The sequence below is a fragment of the Sebastes umbrosus genome, chromosome 4, assembly GCF_015220745.1.
Source record: "Sebastes umbrosus isolate fSebUmb1 chromosome 4, fSebUmb1.pri, whole genome shotgun sequence".
Lineage (NCBI taxonomy): Eukaryota > Metazoa > Chordata > Actinopteri > Perciformes > Sebastidae > Sebastes > Sebastes umbrosus.
Window position 1 is genome coordinate 12,249,606 of NC_051272.1, and position 23,514 is coordinate 12,273,119.

The 23,514-nt window shown below is 42.6% G+C and overlaps 2 protein-coding genes across 2 annotated transcripts; both read right to left on the reverse strand.

Annotated features, from left to right (window-relative positions):
• Positions 1–3,274: 3,274 nt before the first annotated feature.
• On the reverse strand, positions 3,275–22,424 carry nox5 (NADPH oxidase, EF-hand calcium binding domain 5). The gene is made up of 16 exons (XM_037766945.1): positions 22,305–22,424; positions 20,970–21,162; positions 20,568–20,778; positions 19,587–19,824; positions 18,890–19,043; positions 18,582–18,754; positions 15,487–15,669; positions 14,677–14,809; positions 14,018–14,160; positions 13,685–13,900; positions 13,560–13,604; positions 12,202–12,326; positions 11,960–12,044; positions 11,726–11,825; positions 4,822–4,988; positions 3,275–3,704 (listed from the first exon to the last, which is right to left on the reverse strand). Exons 1-16 carry the CDS (start codon positions 22,422–22,424, stop codon positions 3,573–3,575), a joined length of 2,418 nt encoding a protein of 805 aa, XP_037622873.1. The 3' UTR covers positions 3,275–3,572.
• On the reverse strand, positions 6,012–8,055 carry LOC119487136 (nuclear factor 7, brain-like). Its single transcript, XM_037767800.1, has one exon. The coding sequence runs from the start codon at positions 7,689–7,691 to the stop codon at positions 6,285–6,287; it is 1,407 nt and encodes a 468-aa protein (XP_037623728.1). The 5' UTR covers positions 7,692–8,055; the 3' UTR covers positions 6,012–6,284.
• Positions 22,425–23,514: the final 1,090 nt, after the last annotated feature.

The following is a 23,514-nucleotide window of genomic DNA, read 5'->3' on the forward strand; positions in this document are numbered from 1 at the left end:
CACTATATTAATTTTTAACAGTTTCTTCTGCACTATATTCACTTTCTAACAGTCTCTTCTGCACTATATTCACTTTTTTAATAGTCCTGTATCACAGTTGTTACCGTACGCTATATTCAGTTCTAACAGTCTCTTCTGCACTATATTCTCTTTTTTTGATAGTCGTGTATCAGAGCGGTAACCCTGCACTATATTCAGTTTTGACAGTTTTTTTCATCTCCTTGTATTTTTATATCTTTATCTAAAAATATACCAGATATAAAAATTCAAGGAGATGAAGAAAAACTGTTGAAAATGAATATAGTGCAGGGTAACAGCTGTGATACACGACTATTAAAAAAGTGCAGAAGAGACTGCTGTAATCCAGTAACGAAACAAAATATATGTTCTGACTACTTCTAGAAATATTGTTATATTATATATTATTATAATTATTTTGAGATATTAATACATTTAAATCCACTGGGATGGAAACACCATAATAACAGGACAGATAATAATGCACTATATTCATTTTTAACAGTCTCTTCTGCACTATATTCACTTTTTTAATAGTCCTGTATCACAGCTGTTACCCTGCACTATATTTAGTTTTAACAGCTTTTCTTCATCTCCTTGTTTTTTTATATCTGGTATATGTTTTGTACTTTACACTACTAACTTTTTTACTGCTTTTTTACAAACGTGTTTTGCACTATGGAACTGTGATGCTGGAAACTTGAATTTCCCTCAGGATCAATAAAGTTACTATCTATCTATCTATCCATCTATCTATCTATCTATAGATCTAATTTGTGCCAGCAAGAGGCTACTCTTGCATCGACTAGAAACCCTGGAAGTAGTTGCTTTTATCAAGCTGTCAGTTTTTTTATGATATTGAAGAAATAATGATATGGTTTCCTTTATTATTTTGAATCATGAAGTAGTGGTAATTTATTTCGGTCCCTATAAACAATTTTACAAAAAAAAATTACAATAAGAATTAATTAAATCATTATAATACTATAATTATTTTGAGATATGAATACATTTAAATCCACTGGGTAGGAAACACCATAATTTGTGCCAGCAAGAAGCTACTCTTAAATCGACTAGAAACCCTGGAAGTAGTTGCTTTTATCAAGCTGTCAATTTTTTTATTATATTGAAGAAATAATGATAAGGTTTCCTTTATTATTTTTAATTATTTAGTAGTATCAGAAGTAGTAGTGATTTATTTCGGTCCCTATTAACAATTTTACAAAAAGAATGCAAATAAAAATAAATAAATTACAATAAGAATTAATTAAATCAGAATCAGTTTTATCAGCCAGGTATGTATACATATACCAGGAATTTGATTCATTTTTATATATTTTTGCTGTCATTGTACATACACAGAAATAGAAATACAGCTACAAACAAGAACAAACATAAACATTCATAAACATTTAGCTATTATGTATAACATACCAATGAACAAAATGTATCTTAAAGGGAGATTTGTCAAGTATTTAATACTCTTATCAACATCGGAGTGGGCAAATATGCTGCTCTATGCAAAAGTATGTATATATTTATTATTGGAAATCAATTAACAACACAAAACAATGACAAATATTGTCCAGAAACCCTCACAGGTACTGCATTTAGCATAAAAAATATGCTAAAATCATAACATAGCAAACTGCAGCCCAACAGGCAACAATATATATATATATATATATATATACTGTATATATATACTGTATATGTAAATTATACTGCGTTTTGAATTGAATCTTGAATACTTTGTGAAGGTGTACAGTTTTTATTGCTCTCATCTGCTGCTGTGCTCAGATGAGTTTACTGCTTTCTGCAAACAGTCAGAACCTATTAAGACCAGTACATTCACTCAAGTACTGTTTCCAAGTGTTGTTGTTGTTTTATATACTGTATATATATATATATATATATATATATATATATACATACGTATACTTTTTATATATACTTATTCTGTACATAGCAGTTAAAGGTTTATGTTTGTTCAGCTTTGTTGTCCTTGTTTTTAGCTGTATGTCTGTTTCTGCGTAAGTACATTGAGGGCAACAAAAAAAATCCTTGGGTGTGTTCACTTGGCGAATAAAGCTGATTCTGACACGGTACTTTGCACAGTAATGAGGTATTTGTGTTGTATTTTACCTGAGTATTTCCACTTTATACTTCTACTCTACTACATCTCGGAGAGAAATATTGTATTTTTTACTGCACTACATTTATCTGACAGCTGCAGTAAGTGGTTCACAGACGTCTGAAAAGGTTCTTTCCTGTAGAGCTCTGCAGTTTTCCTGCAGTGATGCTGACGGATGTTCTCTCTCTCTCACACACACACACACACACACACACACACACACTCTGACAGAGACACCTGCACAGGTGATGTCAGCAGGATGACAGGTGTGAACATACTGCAGGTGCATTTCAGCTTTTATTGCTCTCATCTGCTGCTGTGCTCAGATGAGTTTGCTGCTTTCTGCAAAAAGTCAGAACCTATTAAGACCAGTACATTCACTCAAGTACTGTTTCCAAGTGTTGTTGTTGTTTTATATACTCTATATATATATATATATACATACGTATACTTTTTATATATACTTATTCTGTACATAGCAGTTAAAGGTTTATGTTTGTTCAGCTTTGTTGTCCTTGTTTTTAGCTGTATGTCTGTTTCTGTGGAAGTACATTGAGGGCAACAAAAAAATTCCTTGGGTGTGTTCACTTGGCGAATAAAGCGGATTCTGACACTGTACTTCGCACAATAATGAGGTACTTTTATTGTATTTTACCTGAGTATTTCCACTTTATACTTCTACTCTACTACATCTCAGAGAGAAATATTGTATTTTTTACTGCACTACATTTATCTGACAGCTGCAGTAAGTGGTTACTTCTCAGATTAAGATTTTAAATTAAACAGATACAATCAGTTTATAAAAAGATAAAATCTTGAGATGCCCCTGAATTGTTGTCAGTTATACTAAAAAGACATTTCCCCTCTAAACTTCTCACATGGTTTCATTTAGGAAACTGTTTAAATTATCCAACATTTAACAAGAAAAATTGAACAGTTGTTGACCCTCCTTCTGACATGTCTTTTGTTTATAAATCATTACAATATCACACAGAAATGCTTTCCTGTGGAGATGCACTCTGGGAAATGTAGGACGTTACTAAGCATACGTAGACGAGAGTTCAAAGTAACATCAGCTGAACTGTGATGGATGTCAAAGATCAGTGAAGAGATCAGTGGGAATTCATTAATCATCATTTATTACCTGATTAATTCTCTACATTCAGACATAAATGAGTCATCACAACATCTACGCAGGTACTTTATATATATATTTATATATATATTTATGTAAAACCACACCAGTCCACACATACAGTATGGCTCTTCTTTACTGTCCAGCAAACAGGCAGGAAACACAACGCAGACGGTCGTCATGGAGCTGCTGGGAGACATAAACACACACAGGGTATAAACACACACACACACACACACACACACACACGCACACACACACTCACACACACAGCAGGTGACCTCCTCAGAAGTTCTCCTTGTAGAAGTGGAAGCCGAAGCGTTCACACTGAGCTTTGATGACTTTAGCCAGAGCAGGAGAGCCGCAGTAAAACACGTGGACTTTCCCTTTATTCTCCTCCGACACCTTCTGGAACACCTGGCACACACACACACACACACACGCACACACACCTGGTTCATTAGAGCCAGCTGACTGGAAACTGAACATTGACATACAGTAGTCATATATGTACATATTTATATGTATTAATAAAATATACCCCTTCTTTACCCCCTTAAAACGCCGAAGGCCCGGCGGCTATTCGTCTTTCAAAGGTTGTAGCGGACTGAGTTTGGAAACTAGAGTGAAGACACCGATATCATACGAAACTAGAAAAACCTAATGAATCCATTGGTACCAACCATGTCATACTAGCCTGTCGTGAAGGAGGTTAAATAACGCTATGAGGGGCTAACATTTTAGCAAGGAAAAACTGTCATGGCCATTTTCAAAAGGGTCCCTTGACCTCTGACAAACTAGTGACCTAGAGTGTTCAGAGGATGGATGGGTTTCCTATCTAGATTGACAATAAGGGGGTTTCTGAGCAGTTTACACAACAGAAGTGCTCGCCATTCAATCGCCGAAAAATGCAATTCTTGCAGAAATCTCCAAATGTCAAAAGTTTTTGATCCCAAATCACAGCATGGCTTTTTCTATGGTGTTCCTCAAGGTCTTGGTGTCTTAATGTGGTAGTTGGAGGGATTATTGATACATTTTATCAAGTCTCCAGAGGTAAAAAATTGTTAAATTTAGCACCAAATCAGTGTAACAAATGGTATCAACCCAAAAATGACTGCAACAACTTATGAGACATAATAGAGCATGGGGATGACCATCATATACTTCTATCATCATGTTCTAAACCCTTATACACTTTTACAATCAATTTTAATTATTTAATTAATGTGTATTTCTGATTTATGACTAGAAGAACTTGACACACAGTACTGAGCTGCATCTCAGATTAATCTTCAGGTTCCCAGCTTTCAGATGATGTACACCACTTCTGTGTGACATCTACTGTTGACCTGCTATCTCCCCCTAAACACCCCCTGTACCCCCCTAAAAAAGACTAAACAGGTCTATTGTGGGTCTCAGAGGGTAATCAGTAATGAAAACAATCATTATTAGCAGTAACTTATATGATGGATATGTACCGTTACATATTGATACTCTCCTTTTTAATTATGTTTAATACATTAACTGTCCTCACCTTCCCCCACTCAGGGCGTCCAGGTTGGGTTCTGGTCCTCAGTCCGGTGATGGAGTCTCTCTTCTCCTTCTTGGCCAGCAGGTCCAGTGCCATCTGCAGGCCGATGGCCTTCATGTCGTTCTTACTGAGCGCTGACGTCATGTACATGTGCATCTCCAGGAAGCGTCCTGACACACAGCAGAGGGTCAACACAGGTTACATTTCTGTCTGAACATGATCAGGATTATCTTTCTACATGGTGTTCTCTATAGTGCGGCAGCTCAACATAACAATTGTGCATTTTGCGATAAAAGCAACAAATGTGGCACAGATGTAGGTTTATATGTTATGAAAAGATATAGATATCGGGACGCTGCAAATCTGGGCCCTGAGGGCCGTGACAGCCATTTTCCAAAATGCCCTAAAATATCCTAGACTATAGGTTTAAACTGGGATTACGTTCATCTGATATTCCAGTAGTGCTAACCCTAGAGTAACCTTCTGTTTCTGCTTTGCTAAAGCAACACGTTGCAGCTGTTTATTCCAGCTGTTCTCGGCTGCATTATTGTGACGTTGACACTGAAACAGGAAGCTGTTCCTGTTTAAATCTGCAGCTTCCAGTTTCTTTCACCAGTGACTGCTGATTTCTTCTGTTCTGATTGAACTGGTGCTCAGAGGGATCAACGTCTCTTTCAGTTGTTAGTCTGGTTGAAATATTGGACGGCGTTTTGTTCTCCATCTATTAAACTAAATAACATCTATTAGTAAAGAGGACTTTTCTACAAGCTGAAAGCATCAAAGACCATTCAGACAAATGTAAAATATATCAGAAAATTATTTGTAAATTATGTGAACAAATATTCGAAAAAACATGTGTAAATTATGTGAAAACTAAAGTAAATAACATGTATTAGTAAAGAGGACGTTGTACCATTCAGACATATAGAGTCGCCCTCTCACACATCTGACTGCAGCAGATTACTAACAGTAGGTTTGCACGACTGTGTGACTGAAGCCTGATGTATAAAGCAACATTCAATAATGCTTTGACTCTGACAGGTAGTTTTACTGAGGACTAGAACAGAAACTCTTCAGCCCTTATATATATATATATATATATATATATATATATATATACACACACTATATATACACACTATATATTACATTTTAAAGTTACAACCTCAGATCAAAATCAAAAGCGCCACCAGTTTCTGCTTCATGAGACACTTTAATTTTCCAGTTGAAGCTTTAACCTCATTTCTAATGATGAATTACAGTGAACAGATGATGTGAAAGAAAATCTCTTTAACACTTTACATCAATAAACAAATCAATGCCATGACAACCAACATCATCATCAGGACAACACAGTCACATGTTCCTCAATGACTAAGAGAAGAAAATTCAGTACGTTTTGAAATATACTGATTGATGTTCATCTTCATCATCATCATCATCATCATCATCATCATCATCATCATCTATTTCTGTTGTCCTACAGTCACAGAGACCTTCACTGGTAAAACCTTCAGTGGGAGTTCATCATCATCATAAGTGGTAATATATGGAAACATCCTCTCAGTGAAAGTGTGTGTGAAGGTGTGTATGTGTGTGTTAGTATCAGGATCAGAGAACGACAGCTTTCCTTTGTTCCAGTCCAGATTCACTCTGATCCTCTGGAGCTTCTTCTGGACTACGAGATTAGTGAATGTACCTGGTGGGGAGATTGCTCTGTATTCACCATCCAAGAACCATATTCTCCATAATCCAGACTCTATGTATCCCTTCCTCTGGACAGACTCTGCTAACACACCCAGTTCCCAGTATGTACTGTCTCCAACCTGGACGTCCCAGCTGTGAGTCCCTGAGTTAAAGCCCTCAGAGCCCAGGACAGAGTAGTAACAGTAACTATCAATCCTCTCTGGATTATCAGGAAGCTGCTGTTCCTCTCCTCGTCTCACACTGGTCAGATCTTCAGACAGGATGAGTTCTGGATCAGCAGTGTTTGGGTCCAGAATCACAGGAGTGTAGGAAACCATGTCCTTCATCTTGTTCCAGATGTTGAAGGTCAGGTTGCCCAGGTGTTTGGCCTGGTCTATCAGAGCTCCTGAGAGCAGCTGTGGACCCTCCAGCAGGGGGCGCTGCTGGACTCTTTCCACTGCAGCCTTGTAGTTGAGCAGGAATGAGACGTCTTCAGCTCTCAGCTCGTCCTCTGTGGCTCTGACTGTGTCTGAAAGAGCTGCTCTCTCTCTGCTCACAGCCTCCATCTTCTCCTTCATCATCTGACTCTTCTGCTCCTCTTCCTCCCTCAGTGCAGCCATCCTGGCCTCCTCTTGCTCTTCTAGAAACTGGTGAAGCTTCTTAAACTGCTCCTTAATCTGCCTCTCTGTGTGTCGGGCCTGGACCTTCATGTGTTCTGCTGTTTGATCAAACTTCACTTTAACTTCTTCAAAAACCTTTAACTTCTCCTTTAAGGGCTCCAGAGTTTCCTGAAGTTCCTTCTTGTGTTGTCGTGCAGCTTCATCGATGGGTCTGATTCTGTGGTTGGTGTGTTTTTCTGAATCTCTGCAGACGAGACACACCGGCTGCTGATGGTCCAGACAGAAGAGTTTGAGTTTCTCAGAGTGCAGACTGCAGAGAACCTCTGAAGATCTCTGAGCTCTCTCCTGTAAGAAACTCTCACACAGGTTCTTTAAAGCCAAGTTAGGAGGTGGGAAGTCCTTTGAATGTCTTTTCTTACAAAGTGGACACTCTTGGACGTGTTTCTCTGTCCACCAGCTCTGCAGACAGACTTTACAGAAGCTGTGGCTACATGACAGCATGACAGGATCTTTAAAGATGTCATGGCAGACAGAACAGCAGAGATCGTCCTCTAATCTGGAAGCCATTTAGTCTCTGAGTGAAGCTGAAAACACAGCAGGCAGACGGCTCAGCCACTCCCTGTTCCCTGAAAGTTACTTTCACTTTGAGTCGTTGTTCTTGTAAAACTCTGGTTCAGTTTGTGGATTCAGCAGCTGGTTGAAATGGTAGTATTCCAGTATTCCCAGTATTCCCTCCTGTAGATGTCCTCTCTCAGTGGAAGTGGTGGTTTTGGTCTGAAGGTGAATCTTATCGTCCGTCTCTCAGTGTGTGTGTGTGTGTCGTCTCAGTGAAGGCAGAATAACAACCTGTTTCCTGGTTTGTCTCAGGTGAGTCAGGTGATGGGCGGAGCTTCATCATTCAAGTTTGTCATGTTGAGTTTCATTCCACACTGTGTTGTACCCATTACATACTGTTAACTACTTCTGTCTTGAGTATGAAGTTCATTCACACAAGAAATGATCCAAAAATAAATCATATCAAATAATCTCATAATAATAAAATAATAATCTCAGCATTCAAACTGACATAACCAGTTTTTTCTTCAAACTGACTGAAAATCATGAATTTGTCATGTCCTAGAAACGTCATAAAGCTGAACCTCAGGCCCCATTTACACCTGGTACAACAGAGATGATGACTGTGACCATGGCAACAGACTTGTCCGATAGGACTAGTTGTTGGTTTCCCTTAAATTGCACACCTTAGGCCTGCTACCTAAACTAAAGCTTGGCATACACTGTATGATTTGAGCCCGTTTCTGGCCAGAATTTTGAGCCGCACGACTCCTTTTAGAGTCAGACCGAATTTCAGCGTCGTTTGCCATGCAGTGTACAGGGGAGACCGAGAACCGATTAACTCCTGGCTACCGGCCATTCGTTGAATTTCTGACATGTCACAAATTTTGGTCTGCGGACCACAGGCTCTCGCACAGTTGAAGTGCGAGAGCTGAAGCAGAGCAGCCGATTCCCTAACGTCAGTACTTTTTTTCTACTTTTCTTACAGTAATCCGAGCGTAGCTATCAAGATAACAATGGACAATAGCTTACCTCCAATTCTCTCTGCAAAATGCACAAGCCATACTGGCCACGTCTTCCTCGCCACCTGAGAGTCCATACATGCTGGCGCCTCTTTTTTTTTATATATACATTTCAGCAGACAGGATGGCACCGATGATCAAGGCAGCACGTTTCTGCCTTGTTAGCATTGTGACCCGTACAGACCATGGATGTATAAAGAGAACTGGATACAGCGTTGGAGGCGGGGCCATGTTCATTCCTATGAGAGTGGCTCAGTGGCGCATGAAGCCAAAATGGCTCGACTCTGACTGGAAAAGTACCCGGATCTTCTGGCGATCTTCCACATCCATTGGGCCCATGGAGCAGGCGCAGTAGCTTCCGCTTGGTCACATGGCTCGGTCACGGGGTCACAGCTGTCATCACGGCTTGCTGGCTTGGCCCAAATGGCATCACGTGACAGACACGGAAGTTGTGGTACCACCGTTTGGCCACTACGAAAATTTGCATCAACGACCATCGCACTTCCTGGGGGGTTGGTACAGACCTCTGCTAGCAAACAAACTTTACCTGCCTCGGAACTTTCAAACCAATCTTTATTGACAACTGTCAACGGCAAGAACCGTTCCCAGGTTCCGACGGGCTGTGTTTTTTCTTTGTATTTTACACGTAAATCGTGAGCTTTGGCTTTACATCACAAAATGATGTACTCGTACAGCAGGAGTAGGAATTACACAACATTTCTAAAATCGTACAGTGTATGCCCAGCTTAAGTAGGGTGATCTGGTGAGTAATGGCATCTTCTGGGTTATCAAGTGGGCGCTCTCTTTCCTCAGTGTTTTGCTGATAGTCCCACGACACCTCCAGAGGGTTTAGCAATGATTCCCGGCATCCCAGGATCACCCTCTAGATGCCACCGCTCACCTGGCCGCTCACCTGGCCCAGGTGGAATCTTTCCTCTTCATCCAGGGCCACTGACTACCTTTATCAGCAGCTCTGGAGAGGTCTTTGACTGCTTGCCTCGGACTCCCATCTCCCGGAGAAGCTGATGTGGATGTGGCTATGAACTCTCTGCAATCTACCTCAACTGGTCAGAACTTTGCTTTGAGCGTTGGCTGAAAGCTCAGCGTACCTCAGTTTCTTACGCTCTTAGGCCTCCTCCACTGCATCCTCCCAGGGCACTGTAAGATTGACGATATAAACTAGATGGAGTGAGGCCGACCATAGCACAAGGTCTGGTCTGAGGTTGGTTGATGCAATCTCAGCTGGGAAGCAGAGTCTCTGGTCTTAGTCTGCTACCATCTTCCAGTCACGAGCCCCACCCAGCTGCCCGGTGTCTGTCCTTGGTCTGGCCGAGTCTGGCCGAGTCTGGCTTGACCCTCACCGTCCCGGACAAATTCGGTTTCGGACGGTGGGATGAAGGGGGAGGAAGGGAGTTGACGCTGGCTTTCCAGCACTGCTGCAAGACACCGTAACACCTGGTTGTGCCACCAGGTGTATCTGCCTTGCGTGAGGCGGGTCTTACAGCCCACTAGGATGTGTTTTAGAGTCACTGGTGTAGGACAAAGGGAGCACGTTGGGTCTTCTCCGTACCACTGGCTGAGATTCTTGGGAGATGGCAAGACATCATAGGCAGCCTTGATGGAGCAGCTCGCTCTGAATGTCTCCATTTCCCACAGCTCTTTCCAGGAGATCTTTTTCTTCTCTACTCCCTCCCATTTCATCCATTGTCCTTGCCTTGCCTGAGCCACGGCTGTTGCACACCTTGTTGCTCCTCCACCATGAGCCTGCGTCTCTGAGAAATAAAGTAGTGGGAGGGTGGGAGCAGCTTGGGCTGCAAATGGATCACGTGACTCAGTTAGCGTCATCTCCAGTCTTACTTTGGCGTACTTGTATTCCTCTGTGAGACTAGAGATGGGTAGCTCTAGGCCTCTGAACTGCATGCACCAGAGCTTCAACTTGCCAGGGGAGCATAGTCCTGTCGATGCTCTCAGGGCCTCTCACGGCATCCTTCCTGAACTGGTCTACTTCCTCTATGTCCTTGAGAGATGCATTGTACCACCGTCCTGTTCTTTAATGAAAGTATTTAATGTCATGTGACTGTCCCTGTGGTCTCTCAGTGAACAGTTGTAGAGATGTCTGTACAGGCCAACCCGCTCGGCCAGTCCTCCCTCGAAGGCGTCTATGTTCAAATGAAAAGCGCAACACGTGCAGTCGGTGTGTAGTTACAGAAATTAAAATGTGCACGACAGAGCGCCTCGCACCAGCTTCAATATGGTGAGCATAAACCCCGCTTTCGAACTGAAGGATGACTGTTGGGACGGGTGTATATATATGTGCAGGCGGAGCCTCACATACATCACCACAGGTCATCTGCTGTAAAAGGCATGAATAGAGGTGTCTTCAGTTAGGTCACGTGAGGCGTGATATCCCATACCAGGGCCCTATCTTACACCTGGCGCAAAGCAGCAAATAGCAGAAAATGTCTAACTTTTGAACAGTAATGTATATACATAGCTGTCAAAGTTAATAATGCGTTAATGCAAAATCATTTTAACGCTACTAATTTCTGGGCTCAATTTTGTGGAGGAAAAAATGTCATGGTCATTTTCAAAGGGGTCCCTTGACCTCTGACCTCAAGACATGTGAATGTAAATGGGTTCTATGGGTACCCACGAGTCTCCCCTTTACAGACATGCCCACTTTATGATAATCACATGCAGTTTGGGGCAAGTCATAGTCAAGTCAGCACACTGACACACTGACAGCTGTTGTTGCCTGTTGGGCTGCAGTTTGCCATGTTATGATTTGAGCATATTTTTTATGCTAAATGCAGTACCTGTGAGGGTTTCTGGACAATATTTGTCATTGTTTTGTGTTGTTAATTGATTTCCAATAATAAATATATACATACATTTGCATAAAGCAGCACATTTGTCCACTCCCATGTTGATAAGCGTATTAAATACTTGTCAAATCTCCCTTTAAGGTACATTTTGAACAGATAAAAATTTATATAAATAAATGTTTATTTTACTCTTTCCTACCTTCTGGCTCCTCATCAGCCTGGTCCATCTCCAGTTTAGTCAGTAAACTAACAAACCATTCAAAGGACTTCTGGTCTCTGTTGATCCAGATGAAGTCGACCTGCAGGGTCCAAAACAGACTCATGTCCACGATCATTCACATCAAACACATTTCCTCAATCAGTTCATTAAACTACAACATGATATGTGCCACCAAACATCCCTGAAGACTAGTCCTCTGTGGTGGTTTCTTACTTTGCGTAACTTCATCTCGCTGTCTTTAATATTTTCACACCAGGAGTAGTTACAGCTGGGACAGTTCTGCTTCCTCATGCGGTATCTGTAGAACACAAACACAACATCACATGAAACTGCTTTTATATATTTAACCACGTTGGGAGGAAGAGGTGTCGTGAGAAGAGGAGGTTGTGTGATGCTGTGCTAGCCTCTGAACCAGGATGTAACCTGATGGACAGAACAAGAGTCTTGTATCTCACCGGTACATGATGCTTTGCAGGATGGAGGCGAATGGTGTGATGCCGATACCGGCCCCGATCAGGACGGCATGCTCAGAGGCAAAGATCTGTCTCGTAGGAGTCCCATACGGTCCGTCTACATAACACTGACACAGACAGTAAACACTCAGAATACTGCATCTGAATACTGTTAAAAACATACCCAGGTACTTCATTTCATTACATTTACAGTATTAAAGCCAAGGTGTGCAGACTTTTTACATTATAGCAGTGGTTCTAAAACTGGGGGGTGCGTGTGATTTTGAAAAAATATGTAATTACAAATATTTTGACTGATATTATAATTGCAATATGATTTGCAGTATTGGGGGGAATGATCATATTTACATTATTATTCTCATTTTCACTGAAAAACATGATTGAATTAAACATGAATGATTATGGTGTGATTTTTGTGGGGATCTGTGCCAAACAAAGATGTTTTCTTTAGTTTGTAGAATGTGATGTGTAGGCAAGAACGTCTCTGCAGCAACACAATATTTAATTTAAAATGCTATTTTGACACATTTCACCTTTAATAAATATTGCGCCTTCGAGGAGGAGGTCATATTGTGATTTCGATAACATTTTGATTAATTCTGAAGCCCTACCCAAGGGGGCCCATAGAAGTCCACCATGATGGACTGTTTGCTAATCTGCATTATGTGAAAAACAGTAATATGAATAGAACGTCTTTTAACTCTATCATATGTGTATATATACAGTATACAGTATATATATACTGTATACTGTATATATTAGGGCTGCACAATTAATCAAATATTAATCATGTTCACGATTATGGCTTCCGACAATTACATGCACATGATCGACTGCGTTATTGACGTTTAAAAATTGGTTCAGGTGAAGGAGATCCTGATTTTAAGTCTTATTTTGACGTGTTAATTAGCAGGAATGTAGCTCAACATGGAAGTGAAAGCAGTGCTTGGTTTATTTAAATGTGAATACAAATATTTTGTCCCTAAAATCGTGATAATTAATCGTGATCTCAACATTGATCAAAATAATCATGATTATCATTTCTGACATAATTGTGCAGCCCTAATACATATATATACATATATAAATATATATACGTACATATATATGTATATACTGTATATACATATATATGTCGTATTTATACTTCCACGTGATATTTATCAGTGTGTTTACATCCTATATCAGATGTTAAGTTCTGGTGGCTGCTGTTGATTGTTGGTATTGTTGCAGCTGTCTGTATTTGTGTTTATGTGTGTATTAATAATATTGTTCCTACACATCCTACACTAGGGGCTCTCAGTATTGCAGTCAGTTATGGTGTATTTGTGTTTGCTCACCTTGATGTTGCAGAACCTGTGATTCTCACCAAACTTGGCAGAAACCTACAGTTTCAACAGGAGAAGCAGTTAAAATCAGTTTGATTCAACACAACTGTGAATATACTGAGGACACGTGTCTGGACCTCTCTGAGTGGAGGAGCCTCGCCTCGCTCCGCTGGCTCCAGCCCGTCTGGAATAGGCTCCGCTGGGCTATGAGGTCCAGACGACGGTGGGGCCGGGGCGGGAGCCAAGACCACATCGCACCGGGAGCCGTTCTGACGGTACATCATCAGCTCGATGGCGTCGTCCTCATTAGAAGCTACGGCTCCATTACAGTTTGTAGAGCTGAACAACTCCTCCTGTAAAGAGGAAACACATGATGAATTATAACCTGACAGAGCGTGTGTGTGTGTGTGTGTGTGTGTGTGTGTGTGTGTGTGTGTGTGCATGTGTGTGTATGTGTGTGTGTGTTGGACCTGGGCCTTCCCCAGCTGGCGGCGGTTCCTCAGGCTGGTGGTCAGTCTCTTGGGGCTGAGCGTCTCGCTCTCTGGCTGCCTGAAGTACTCGTACAGACGGTTGGTCCACTGACCCATGGAGCGGATGTGAAGCCACAGACTGCCTGCAGGTCAAAGGTCACAGCAGTCAACGACTTTAAACTAGGGCTGTCAAAGTTGGCGCTATAATAACGCATTAACGCAAATTAGTTTTAACGTCCCTAATTTCTTTAACACATTAACGCAATTTGCCATATTTAATCTGACAGGCCGCCGATCTTTCGGATGTCATAGTGGGCTCAGTTTTAAAGCTAGAGGGAAGATACTGGTATCATATGAAACTAAAAAACCTAATGAATCCACTGGTACCAACATGTCATACTATCCTGTCAGGAAGAACACTACAAAGTTACGCTACATTTTGAGTTTTAATAATATTAATCTGTAAAGTATCTAAAGCTGCCAGATAAATGTGGTGGAGTAAAAAGTGCAGTATTTACCTCTGAGATGTAGTGGAGGGGAGGTTTGAAAATGGAAATACTCAAGCAAAGTACAAGAACCTGATAATTGTACTGAAGTGCAGTACTGTTGTAAATGTACTTAGTTACTTTCCACCTTCGTGTGTGTGAGGTGAGGCGTACCTGACTGCTCAGGAGCGCTGCTGATGGTGAACGGGTGCCACTCGTACTTGGCGATCACCGGGATGTTGATGTAGACGTAATCTCCAGGTTTGAAATGGAAGAACTGAGAACGTTTGATCACCAGGTGAGTCACCTGCACACACACATAGAAAATAACTACTAAAACACTGTCTGATTGAGCTGTACGTGTCCACAGGGGTGTTTTTCATGACGAGGGATCGCCTTGCTTCCCAGCATTGGACGCTTGATGGGCTGCCACCAGACACTAGGCATCTGATTGGACGAACTCTTTCCCTCGTGGGCTGCTTCTCCCAGCTTTCAAACCAGAACCAACATGGCGGCTCGTTTGGAAACTTCTCTTATATTATGAAAATAGTTCACTGAAATGTGTTTCTGAGAACATTTAATGAGAGAAATAATCCATGCATCTGATTAATCTGTCTTTATTTTAGATCAATAATGGTTAGTTTAAAAGTTTCTCAGAGTTTCCAGAGGCGGCGAGTCGCGCCGGACGCCTCTGATTTGCATAAAGTAGCCGAGACCTCAACTTCATGCAAATGAAGAGCGGCCGACGTGACGTCCCGTCTCTCAAATCGCGCCGTCACGCTACCAGAATGCATTGCACAGCTGCTTACATAGACAATGAATGGGAAGCGTGAAAAGGATGGAGGTTGTGGACACGAACCATAACTGATGTAATACAGACGAGCTTAAAACCAGCCTGCTGCTGTCTGAATATATAAACTGTCATGATGTGCGCTGACTGATGTGAATGTGATGACTGATCAGGTGAGTCGTTGTGTGGAGCACCTTGGACGGCAGCAGGTTGACCTCCACGATGTAAAGACCTCCCATACGAGCCACCGCGATTCCTACGATCTTCTCCAGCAGGAAGAGCAAACCAGGAGCCATGAACCACTTCCAGAAGTTGGCACAGTGAACCATCAGCAGAGACCAGACCCAGATGTAGGACAGGTGAGACCAGTAAAACACCTGGAGGACACACAGCACACAGTCTGAGAGTGGACTCAGTGAAACATCTTTAGATCATCTTTATCTCTTCCAGCCATGTAACACGGAGACGCTCAGTGTTTCACTGACAACTCCATGTGTGTTCAAGCTCTAGATCAGAGATGGGACAAACTAGGTCAGTCAATCTATTAAAATATTTAATCACAATTAATCGCAAATTAATCACACATTTTTTATCAGTTCAAAATGTACCTTAAAGGGAGATTTGTCAAGAATTTAATACTCTTATCAACATGGGAGTGGACAAATATGCTGCTTTATGCAAATGTATGTATACATTTATTATTGAAAATCAATTAACAACACAAAACAATGACAATTAAAGCTGCAAGTAGCGATGAACGGACCCTCGCACCGCGTCTACACGTATATATGTATACATATATATATATAAAATTGAAATTTACTACACAAAGCTACAAATTTCTCTGTAAAATTCAGATTTTTAGATTAATCAGATTCTTTTTTTATCTTATTTTTTTTACTTATTTTTATACATTCCTTTAACAACAGATGTTAGGACCTGGACACAATTTTTATTTTTCTGTATTTACTGCAGTCAGAGGCATTAATTTAAATCCCGTGACAGATGAGATTTCAGTCTCTCTCAGTTTAGACAAACATTACTATGAAGTGTAGTCGTAGCAAATCATCTGATGTCAAAATCATGTCAGAGAAGAGATGAGGAGCTTTGTTTTAAAATAAAATTTTGAACTGAGCCATGTTGTTTTTGAAAAAGCTGAATTTTTAGAATGATACGGATCATTATACTATATATATATATATATATATATATATATATATACTACAAATAGAACAAATATGAACGTATCCTGAGAATAAAAAGAGGAGATTATAGTCATTAATGTAATAACAGTCCACAGACACCAGAGGGAGACGGTCACACTGAATGTGGACCGAATTCAGCAGAAACAGGAGAAACCTGCTGATTATGGCTGAAGGAGGAGAGAGTTCTGTTTTATATGCAGAGATAATCCATCAATGAGGACTGGATATATGAAAATAAATAACTTCAATATGGATTTACTGACGTTTAAACTAAACGTTGTAAAAGAGCTGCAACATAACAAAATCACTTTGTACTTACAAGTAAACATGTTTTAGTGTTTCAGTATCTTTGTACAGTATGAACAAAAGGAATGATTAGAACCTGTTGAACACCTGACTGTTGTTTTAACACCGACTTCCTCCTTTCATGTTGATATACCAGTGTAACGGGGTCATTATGTACCTCTGTTATCTGGTTACACTTTATTTGGATTGGAAGAACCACCAAACTCCAGAATATGTGAACAAGTTCAGAGTCCGTCCTCCTTCATCTCTTCTTCTGTGGTACTATAAATCCCTTTTGCCCCTTCCCCGCTCCCCTTCTCTACAATACAGAGCTACAGGAATGAGTCTTAAAACCCAGAAATGAGTCCGGATTTTATCACTTCCTGTTCCCTTGTCTGGATGTCAATGGGTTTTTAGTTAGATGTCAGAGATAAGGTCTGTGGTTGAGTTACGTTTTGTTCTACAATACAAAATATGCCAGTAAATATCCCACTGGTGAATGAAGCCGTTATGTGTCTTCAAAAAGGTGGTTACTATAGTAACAAGTGGCTAAATGACACTCGTCCTCCTTAAGTGTCAAAAGAGAACACAAAACACTGCACAGTGATTAAGATTCAAAAGTTGAATTGTAGTATATGTATGGTATACAGTCAGACACAAAGGCAGACTAACGTTATGGGTTTCATTTTACAAGATACCGGTAGATTAAAGATACAGTATTAGCCGACCTTTTGTTAGTATTCAGTTAGCATAACATTAGCTGGCTTATATTTGTCCAGATAATTGTGTAGTTGGTATTTGGCTTGTAGATCTTAATGTCATATACCTACCAGTTTGTAAACTGGACATCGGCCTCCAAAGATTTTAATATTTGTACCTGCTGACAGGTGTTCACTAACGCCACAACACATCAGTGACTGTTATGGGTGGTCAGCTGTCAAGGTGCTCCTAATTCATAAGGATCAATATCCGAAACTAACTTCAATTTAATATATCGCCCCTTTATACATTTCTGATGATGACAGATGACAGATGAATAAACCCGTGACAGATAATAATAGTCTACTGTAGCTCCGTACGTTACCCTCTAAAAATGGCGGCGCGCCCCAGAATGCTTCCCTATTTAGCTAACTTCGGTTCTGTATAATGTATTGGTTTGAGTAGGAGCTGGAGCGGGCAGGAGATTTAACATGGAGGTTCTGTTTCCCTGTGTGTTTATCAGAATTAACAACCATAAAGAGATCCCGTTGTCACGGCATCTTTACTATCTGACCAACACAACACAGAAGTCCACCGGTCACACCAGTATAACCCATCACCAGCCTGTTGACTCCTCCAGACCAACAGAGGTGACGGGGCTCTGCAGCGAGAAACGTTATCGTCTCTGACCAAAACTCCCGTGTCTCCCCTGTTCCCTCTGACCGCGGTCGGGAGGCTGAGGCAGGAAAAGCCAACACTAGGATCAGCATTGATTCATGGAGAGACCTTCGTCTGGTCAGCTAACATTACTGCCAAGCAGGTGAAATATAGAGTGATATTGTGGTTTTAGCTGACGTGTGTCACCTCACTGTTTTGTGCGATGCTCGTTCATGTCTATGTAGAGCGAGTACAAGTGCAAGCGCGAGCAACAGGACATCTTTGTTACGAAGATGTGTCAATAAATTGCACTCTATTTTTCATTGCTGTCTTCTAATGGTCCAGCACTGGCCAGTGGGCGATGAAAAATGTGAGTCTCCCGGGAAGATCGGGAGGGTTGGCAAATATGCCTGTTGGTGGTCCGTTTCCTCAAATCCTCTCACCTCAAAGTGTCCGCTGCGTCGTACGAAGGTGCTGGAGCAGAGCACCATGAGGCAGATGACCACCTGCAGGACGACCCCGGTCAGCGACGCCGTCCCCTTCACCCAGCCGATCCCCGGACGCGTGGTCAGCAGGTACTCCCACAGCCGGTACTCGCCGCTCTCTGACAGCTGCACTGGAACACACAACGTCAACACATCAACACTTCACCTGGATGAATACTTCCGTTAACCCTTTAAAACAAGACCAGAGCTATCTGACTGTAAAGCTTTACTAAACCCAACAACATGAGGTGACGCTGAGTTAGTACCGAAGTTGAAGATGTGCGCGGTGGTGTGCACCAGCGTGTAGCAGAGGATGGCGTAGCCCACAATCTGATGCAGCAGGATGCTCTGGTCCAGAGGAAAGAACCTCGACACCCACGTCGCCCGCAACCACGTCAGGAAGCGACGCAGCATCAACACCTGGAGACAGGTAGACACAGACTAACTGAAAACTAAACACCTCTGTCCTGTCTCCTCTGTCTTGTCTCCTCAGCCCTGTCTCCTCAGTCCCGTCTCCTCTGTCCCGCCTCCTCTGTCCCGTCTCCTTTGTCCTATCTCCTCTGTCCTGTCTCCTCAGCCCTGTCTCCTCAGTCCTATCTTCTCTGTCCTGTCTCGTCAGTCCCGTCTCCTCTGCCCCGCCTCCTCTGTCCCGTCTTCTCTGTCCTATCTCCTCTGTCCTGTCTCCTCAGTCTTGTCTCCTCTGCCCGGCCTCCTCAGTCCCGTCTCCTCTGTCCTATCTCCTCTGTCCTATCTCCTCTGTCCTGTCTCCTCAGCCCTGTCTCCTCAGTCCTATCTTCTCTGTCCTGTCTCCTCAGCCCTGTCTCCTCAGTCCTATCTTCTCTGTCCTGTCTCCTCAGTCCTGTCTCCTCTGCCCCGCCTCCTCAGTCCCGTCTCCTCACTCCTGTCTGCTCTTTCCTGTCTCCTCAGTCCCGTCTCCCCTGTCCTCTCTCCTCTGTCCCGTACCATGACGAAGGTGCAGTTGAAGTTGAGACACTGTCCACAGCCCTTGGCCACCATGAAGCAGACGCCGCCCTGCCTGTGCTGCTGCATGGCGATGATGAAGAGGAGCAGGCTGAGGATGGCGTAGAGACAAAGGAAGAACAGCTTCCTGCTGTTGTTGAGCCAGTAGGCTCTGGTCAGGTAGCGAGGAGCATGATGCTTCCCCTGATCCACATCAGGAGGCTTCAGCCAGTTAGCTGCACTGAGGAGGAGGAGGAGGAGAGGGAGGAGGAAAAAGAGGAGGAGGAGGAAGAGGAAGAAGAAGAGGAAGAGGAGAAGGAAGAAGAGGAGGAGGAGGAGGAGGAGGAGGAGGAGGAGGAGAATAATTAATTAAAGAGTAGAATTAATCCATCCATCCATTTTCTTCCTCTGATCTGGGCAGCAGGCTAAGCAGGGAATTCCAGACGTCCCTCTCCTCAGCAACGTTTTCCAGCTCTTCCTGGGGGACCCCGAGGTGTTCCCAGACCAGACCAGATATATAATCTCTCCAGCGTGTTCTGGGTCCACCCTGGGGCCTCTTACCAGTTGGACGTGCCCGGAAAACCTCCAAAGGGAGGCGTCCAGGAGGATCCTGATCAAATGCCAGAACCATCTCAGCTGGCCCCTTTAGAGGTGAAGGAGCAGAAAATTCGGGAAAAAGCTCATGACCACAGGTGAGAGTTGGAACGTAGATGGACCGGTAAATCGAGAGCTTTGCCTTCCGTCTCAGCTCCCTCTGAACCACAAAGGTCTGGTACAGCGCCGATAACTGCTGACGCTGTACCGAACCGCCAGTCCATCTCCCGCTCCATTTTACCCTCACTGGTGAACAGAACTCCGAGATACTTAAACTCTCTCGCTTGGGGCAAAGACTCACTCCCAACCTGGAGGGAGCAGTCCGGCTGAGAACCATGGCCTCAGACTTGGAGGAATAAGTGCAGACAGTAGCTGTTGTGATCTTCTGACCTGATGGTGAGGTTCTCCATCACCTCGGGGAAGTTCTCCAGCTCGGCTTTGAGCTCCTCGAAGGTGATGGAGCCGCTGTTGTCTTTGTCGGCCGACTCGAACAGCGCCAGGGTCAAGTCGTCCAGCTTCTCCTCCGGCAGAGAGATGGCACTCTCACGCAGACACGACTTCAGAACTGTTCGCAGCTCGTCTGGATCGATAGAACCGCTGCCTGAAACAAAAACAACTACTGTTTAACTAACAGAGGAGAGGATAAGGGAACCAGCAGAGGAAATAGAGACTCTGTTTACGATTAATCCACATGTGGTGCTCTAGTGAGTATTAGCGGCAGCAGGACGGTCTCTGTATGGTGATGAAGGACCTCTATGGTACGGAGGAAGAGGAGCTATCAGCATCACTGACCGTCCACATCGTAGACCTGGAACAGGAACTTGAGCTTGTCCGTCTCGCTGCCGTGGATCAGGAGGTCCAGAGCTTTCAGCAGCTCGTCCAGGCTGATGGAGCTGCTGCCGTCAGAGTCGAACAGCGCAAAGAAACGCTCAGCAAAGAACGACTGCAGACAAAACACACAATACAACAAGTTTAGACACGCTGTGAATTAAAACAAGACAACAAAACACAACAGAACTACTTGGTCAGGTTCAGAAAAACAACTTCATGGTTTGGCTTAAAATGACTACGCTCGTTAAGTTATTTTAAATAAGTGAACAGCGGTCTCCTGGGGGAAAGTCCTGTGTCTGTTGGACCCATCCATTTCCCTCCAAACATAATTGAGGATGCAGTTTAGTAGTAGTAGGGGAACGTAATCGCTAGGGAGACAAGGCTGATAAAAACACATCATAAACTTATAAAATACAAAAACTCATTAAAGATGAAACCAGTGGTTGTCTCGAGATCTCTCCTATAAAACTATCATGTTTGTGAAAACAGATTTATATCTGAGAATTTAGTTTCTTCTTCTTCTGCTCCTCCTCCTTCTTCTTCAGCTCCTCCTCCTCCTCGTTCTTCTTCTCCTTCTTCTTCTTCTGCTCCTCCTCCCCCTCATTATTCTTCTTCTGCTGCTCCTCCTCCTCGTTCTTCTACTCCTTCTTCTTCTTCTGCTCCTTCTCCTCCTCCTTCTTCTGCTGCTGCTCCTCCTCCTCGTTTTTCTTCTTCTACTACTGCTCCTTCTTCTTCTGCTGCTCCTCCTCCTCCTTCTTTTTCTGCTCCTCCTCCGCCACGTTCTTCTTCTTCTGCTCCTTCTCCTCTTTCTTCTTCTACTACTCCTTCTTCTGCTGCTCCTCCTCCTCGTTCTTCTACTCCTTCTTCTTCTTCTGCTGCTCCTCCTCCCCCTCCTCCTTCTTCTTCTGCTGCTCCTCCTCCTCGTTCTTCTACTCCTTCTTCTTCTGCTGCTGCTCCTCCTCCTCGTTTTTCTTCTTCTACTACTGCTCCTTCTTCTTTTCCTTCTGCTCCTCCTTCTTCCTCTACTATTTCTTCTTCTTTTTCTGCTCCTCGTTCTTCTTCTTTGTCTTCTGCTGCTCCTCCTCCTCGTTCTTCTTCTTCTTCTTCTTCTTGACTGCACTAGCTATATATAAAGTAGTTAAAGTAGCTCCACCTGGAGCAGCTACAGCAGTAACATTATTAATATCACACAGCATCACATATCAGTCCCAGGGACAACATGAATACTTTTATTTTTGATACTTTGTAGTAGTATTGTACTGAAGTAGAGGATGCGAGTACTGGCGGTATTCTCACCTCTTTGACCTTGAGAGCCGTTTTAAACTCGTCGATGTCGATCTCTTTGTCGTCTCCGGCGATGCTCTCAAACTGTTTGGTGACCCACTCCAGCCAGCGGGCGTCCTCGTCCAGACTCATGGTGACCAGCTCTGCTGCTGCTGGACGACACAAACACACCGCTTCTTTAATATACACACATACTGTACATATACATATATATAAATATATATATGCTGCTGCTGGATGACACACCGCTTCTTTAATATACACACATACTGTACATATACATATATATAAATATATATATGCTGCTGCTGGATGACACACCGCTTCTTTAATATATACACATAAAAAACTGAGCCCACTGCAACCTAAAACTCCCAAGTTGCGTTAATGCTTTAAAGAAATTAGTGCCGTTAAAACAAATTTGCGTTAAACCTGCAGTAGGCAGTATATTTTTGGCATCAGTGGGCAAAAATTCCATAATAACCTTTCAGCATATTGTAATTCAAGTGTTCTGAGAGATTACTCGACAACTGCACCTCATCATGCCTCTGTTTTTCAGGCTTTAAAAAATGTAGTCCGTGACGGGAGACTTTGACCAATCACAGGTCATTTCAATGAGAGAGCGTTCCTATTGGCTGTGCTCCGGTCTTGACCGGAACTTGGCGTTCCTTCAACAGATTTTACAATGGCGGCCGCGTCACAAACTTTCTCATTTTACAGCTAAACCGTGCACTACAAGATGATTCTGAAAACATTTGAGGTGAGAAATAGGCATTAACGTAACAGAATATTGATTCATATTTGCTCAGCGTTGCCTAGTTTGACCATTTCGTCGGAGTTCGCGAGTGATTGACAGCCGGCTCTCATAGACGGCAGATGGACAGCAGACTTCAGATGAGCTCTTACTGCTTGTTTTCCTCCGATTGGTGAAATCAAGCAGATGCCGTTAGGGGCACCGGAGGACACCGGAGGACACCGGAGGACACAGAGGAACATGATTTTTTTCAGGTTACCTGTCTCATGCACTACTGTCACGATAAAGCGACTATTTTATAAAAATAACTTTTTTTAATCATATTTGCTCCAATCTCGCCTACTTCAGCTTTAAGGTGTTAACTTTAACGCGTTAACTTTAACAGAACTAAAAACCAGTAAAGAATAAACCCCAGAGGAAGCTCACAGGTCAGCCCTATAATGTCCTTATTGCCTTTATAGTATTTAG

Excerpts from the sequence above, each read along its gene's own strand:
- LOC119487136 (XM_037767800.1), bottom strand. The coding sequence starts at position 7,691 with ATGGCTTCCAGATTAGAGGACGATCTCTGCTGTTCTGTCTGCCATGAC.
- nox5 (XM_037766945.1), bottom strand. The coding sequence starts at position 22,424 with ATGAGTCTGGACGAGGACGCCCGCTGGCTGGAGTGGGTCACCAAACAG. Across the intron at positions 13,901-14,017 it reads GCCAGCTGGGGAAGGCCCAG|GAGGAGTTGTTCAGCTCTAC; the intron begins GTCCAACACACA and ends TCCTCTTTACAG. Across the intron at positions 12,327-13,559 it reads ACAGGTTCTGCAACATCAAG|TGTTATGTAGACGGACCGTA; the intron begins GTGAGCAAACAC and ends TGTCTGTGTCAG.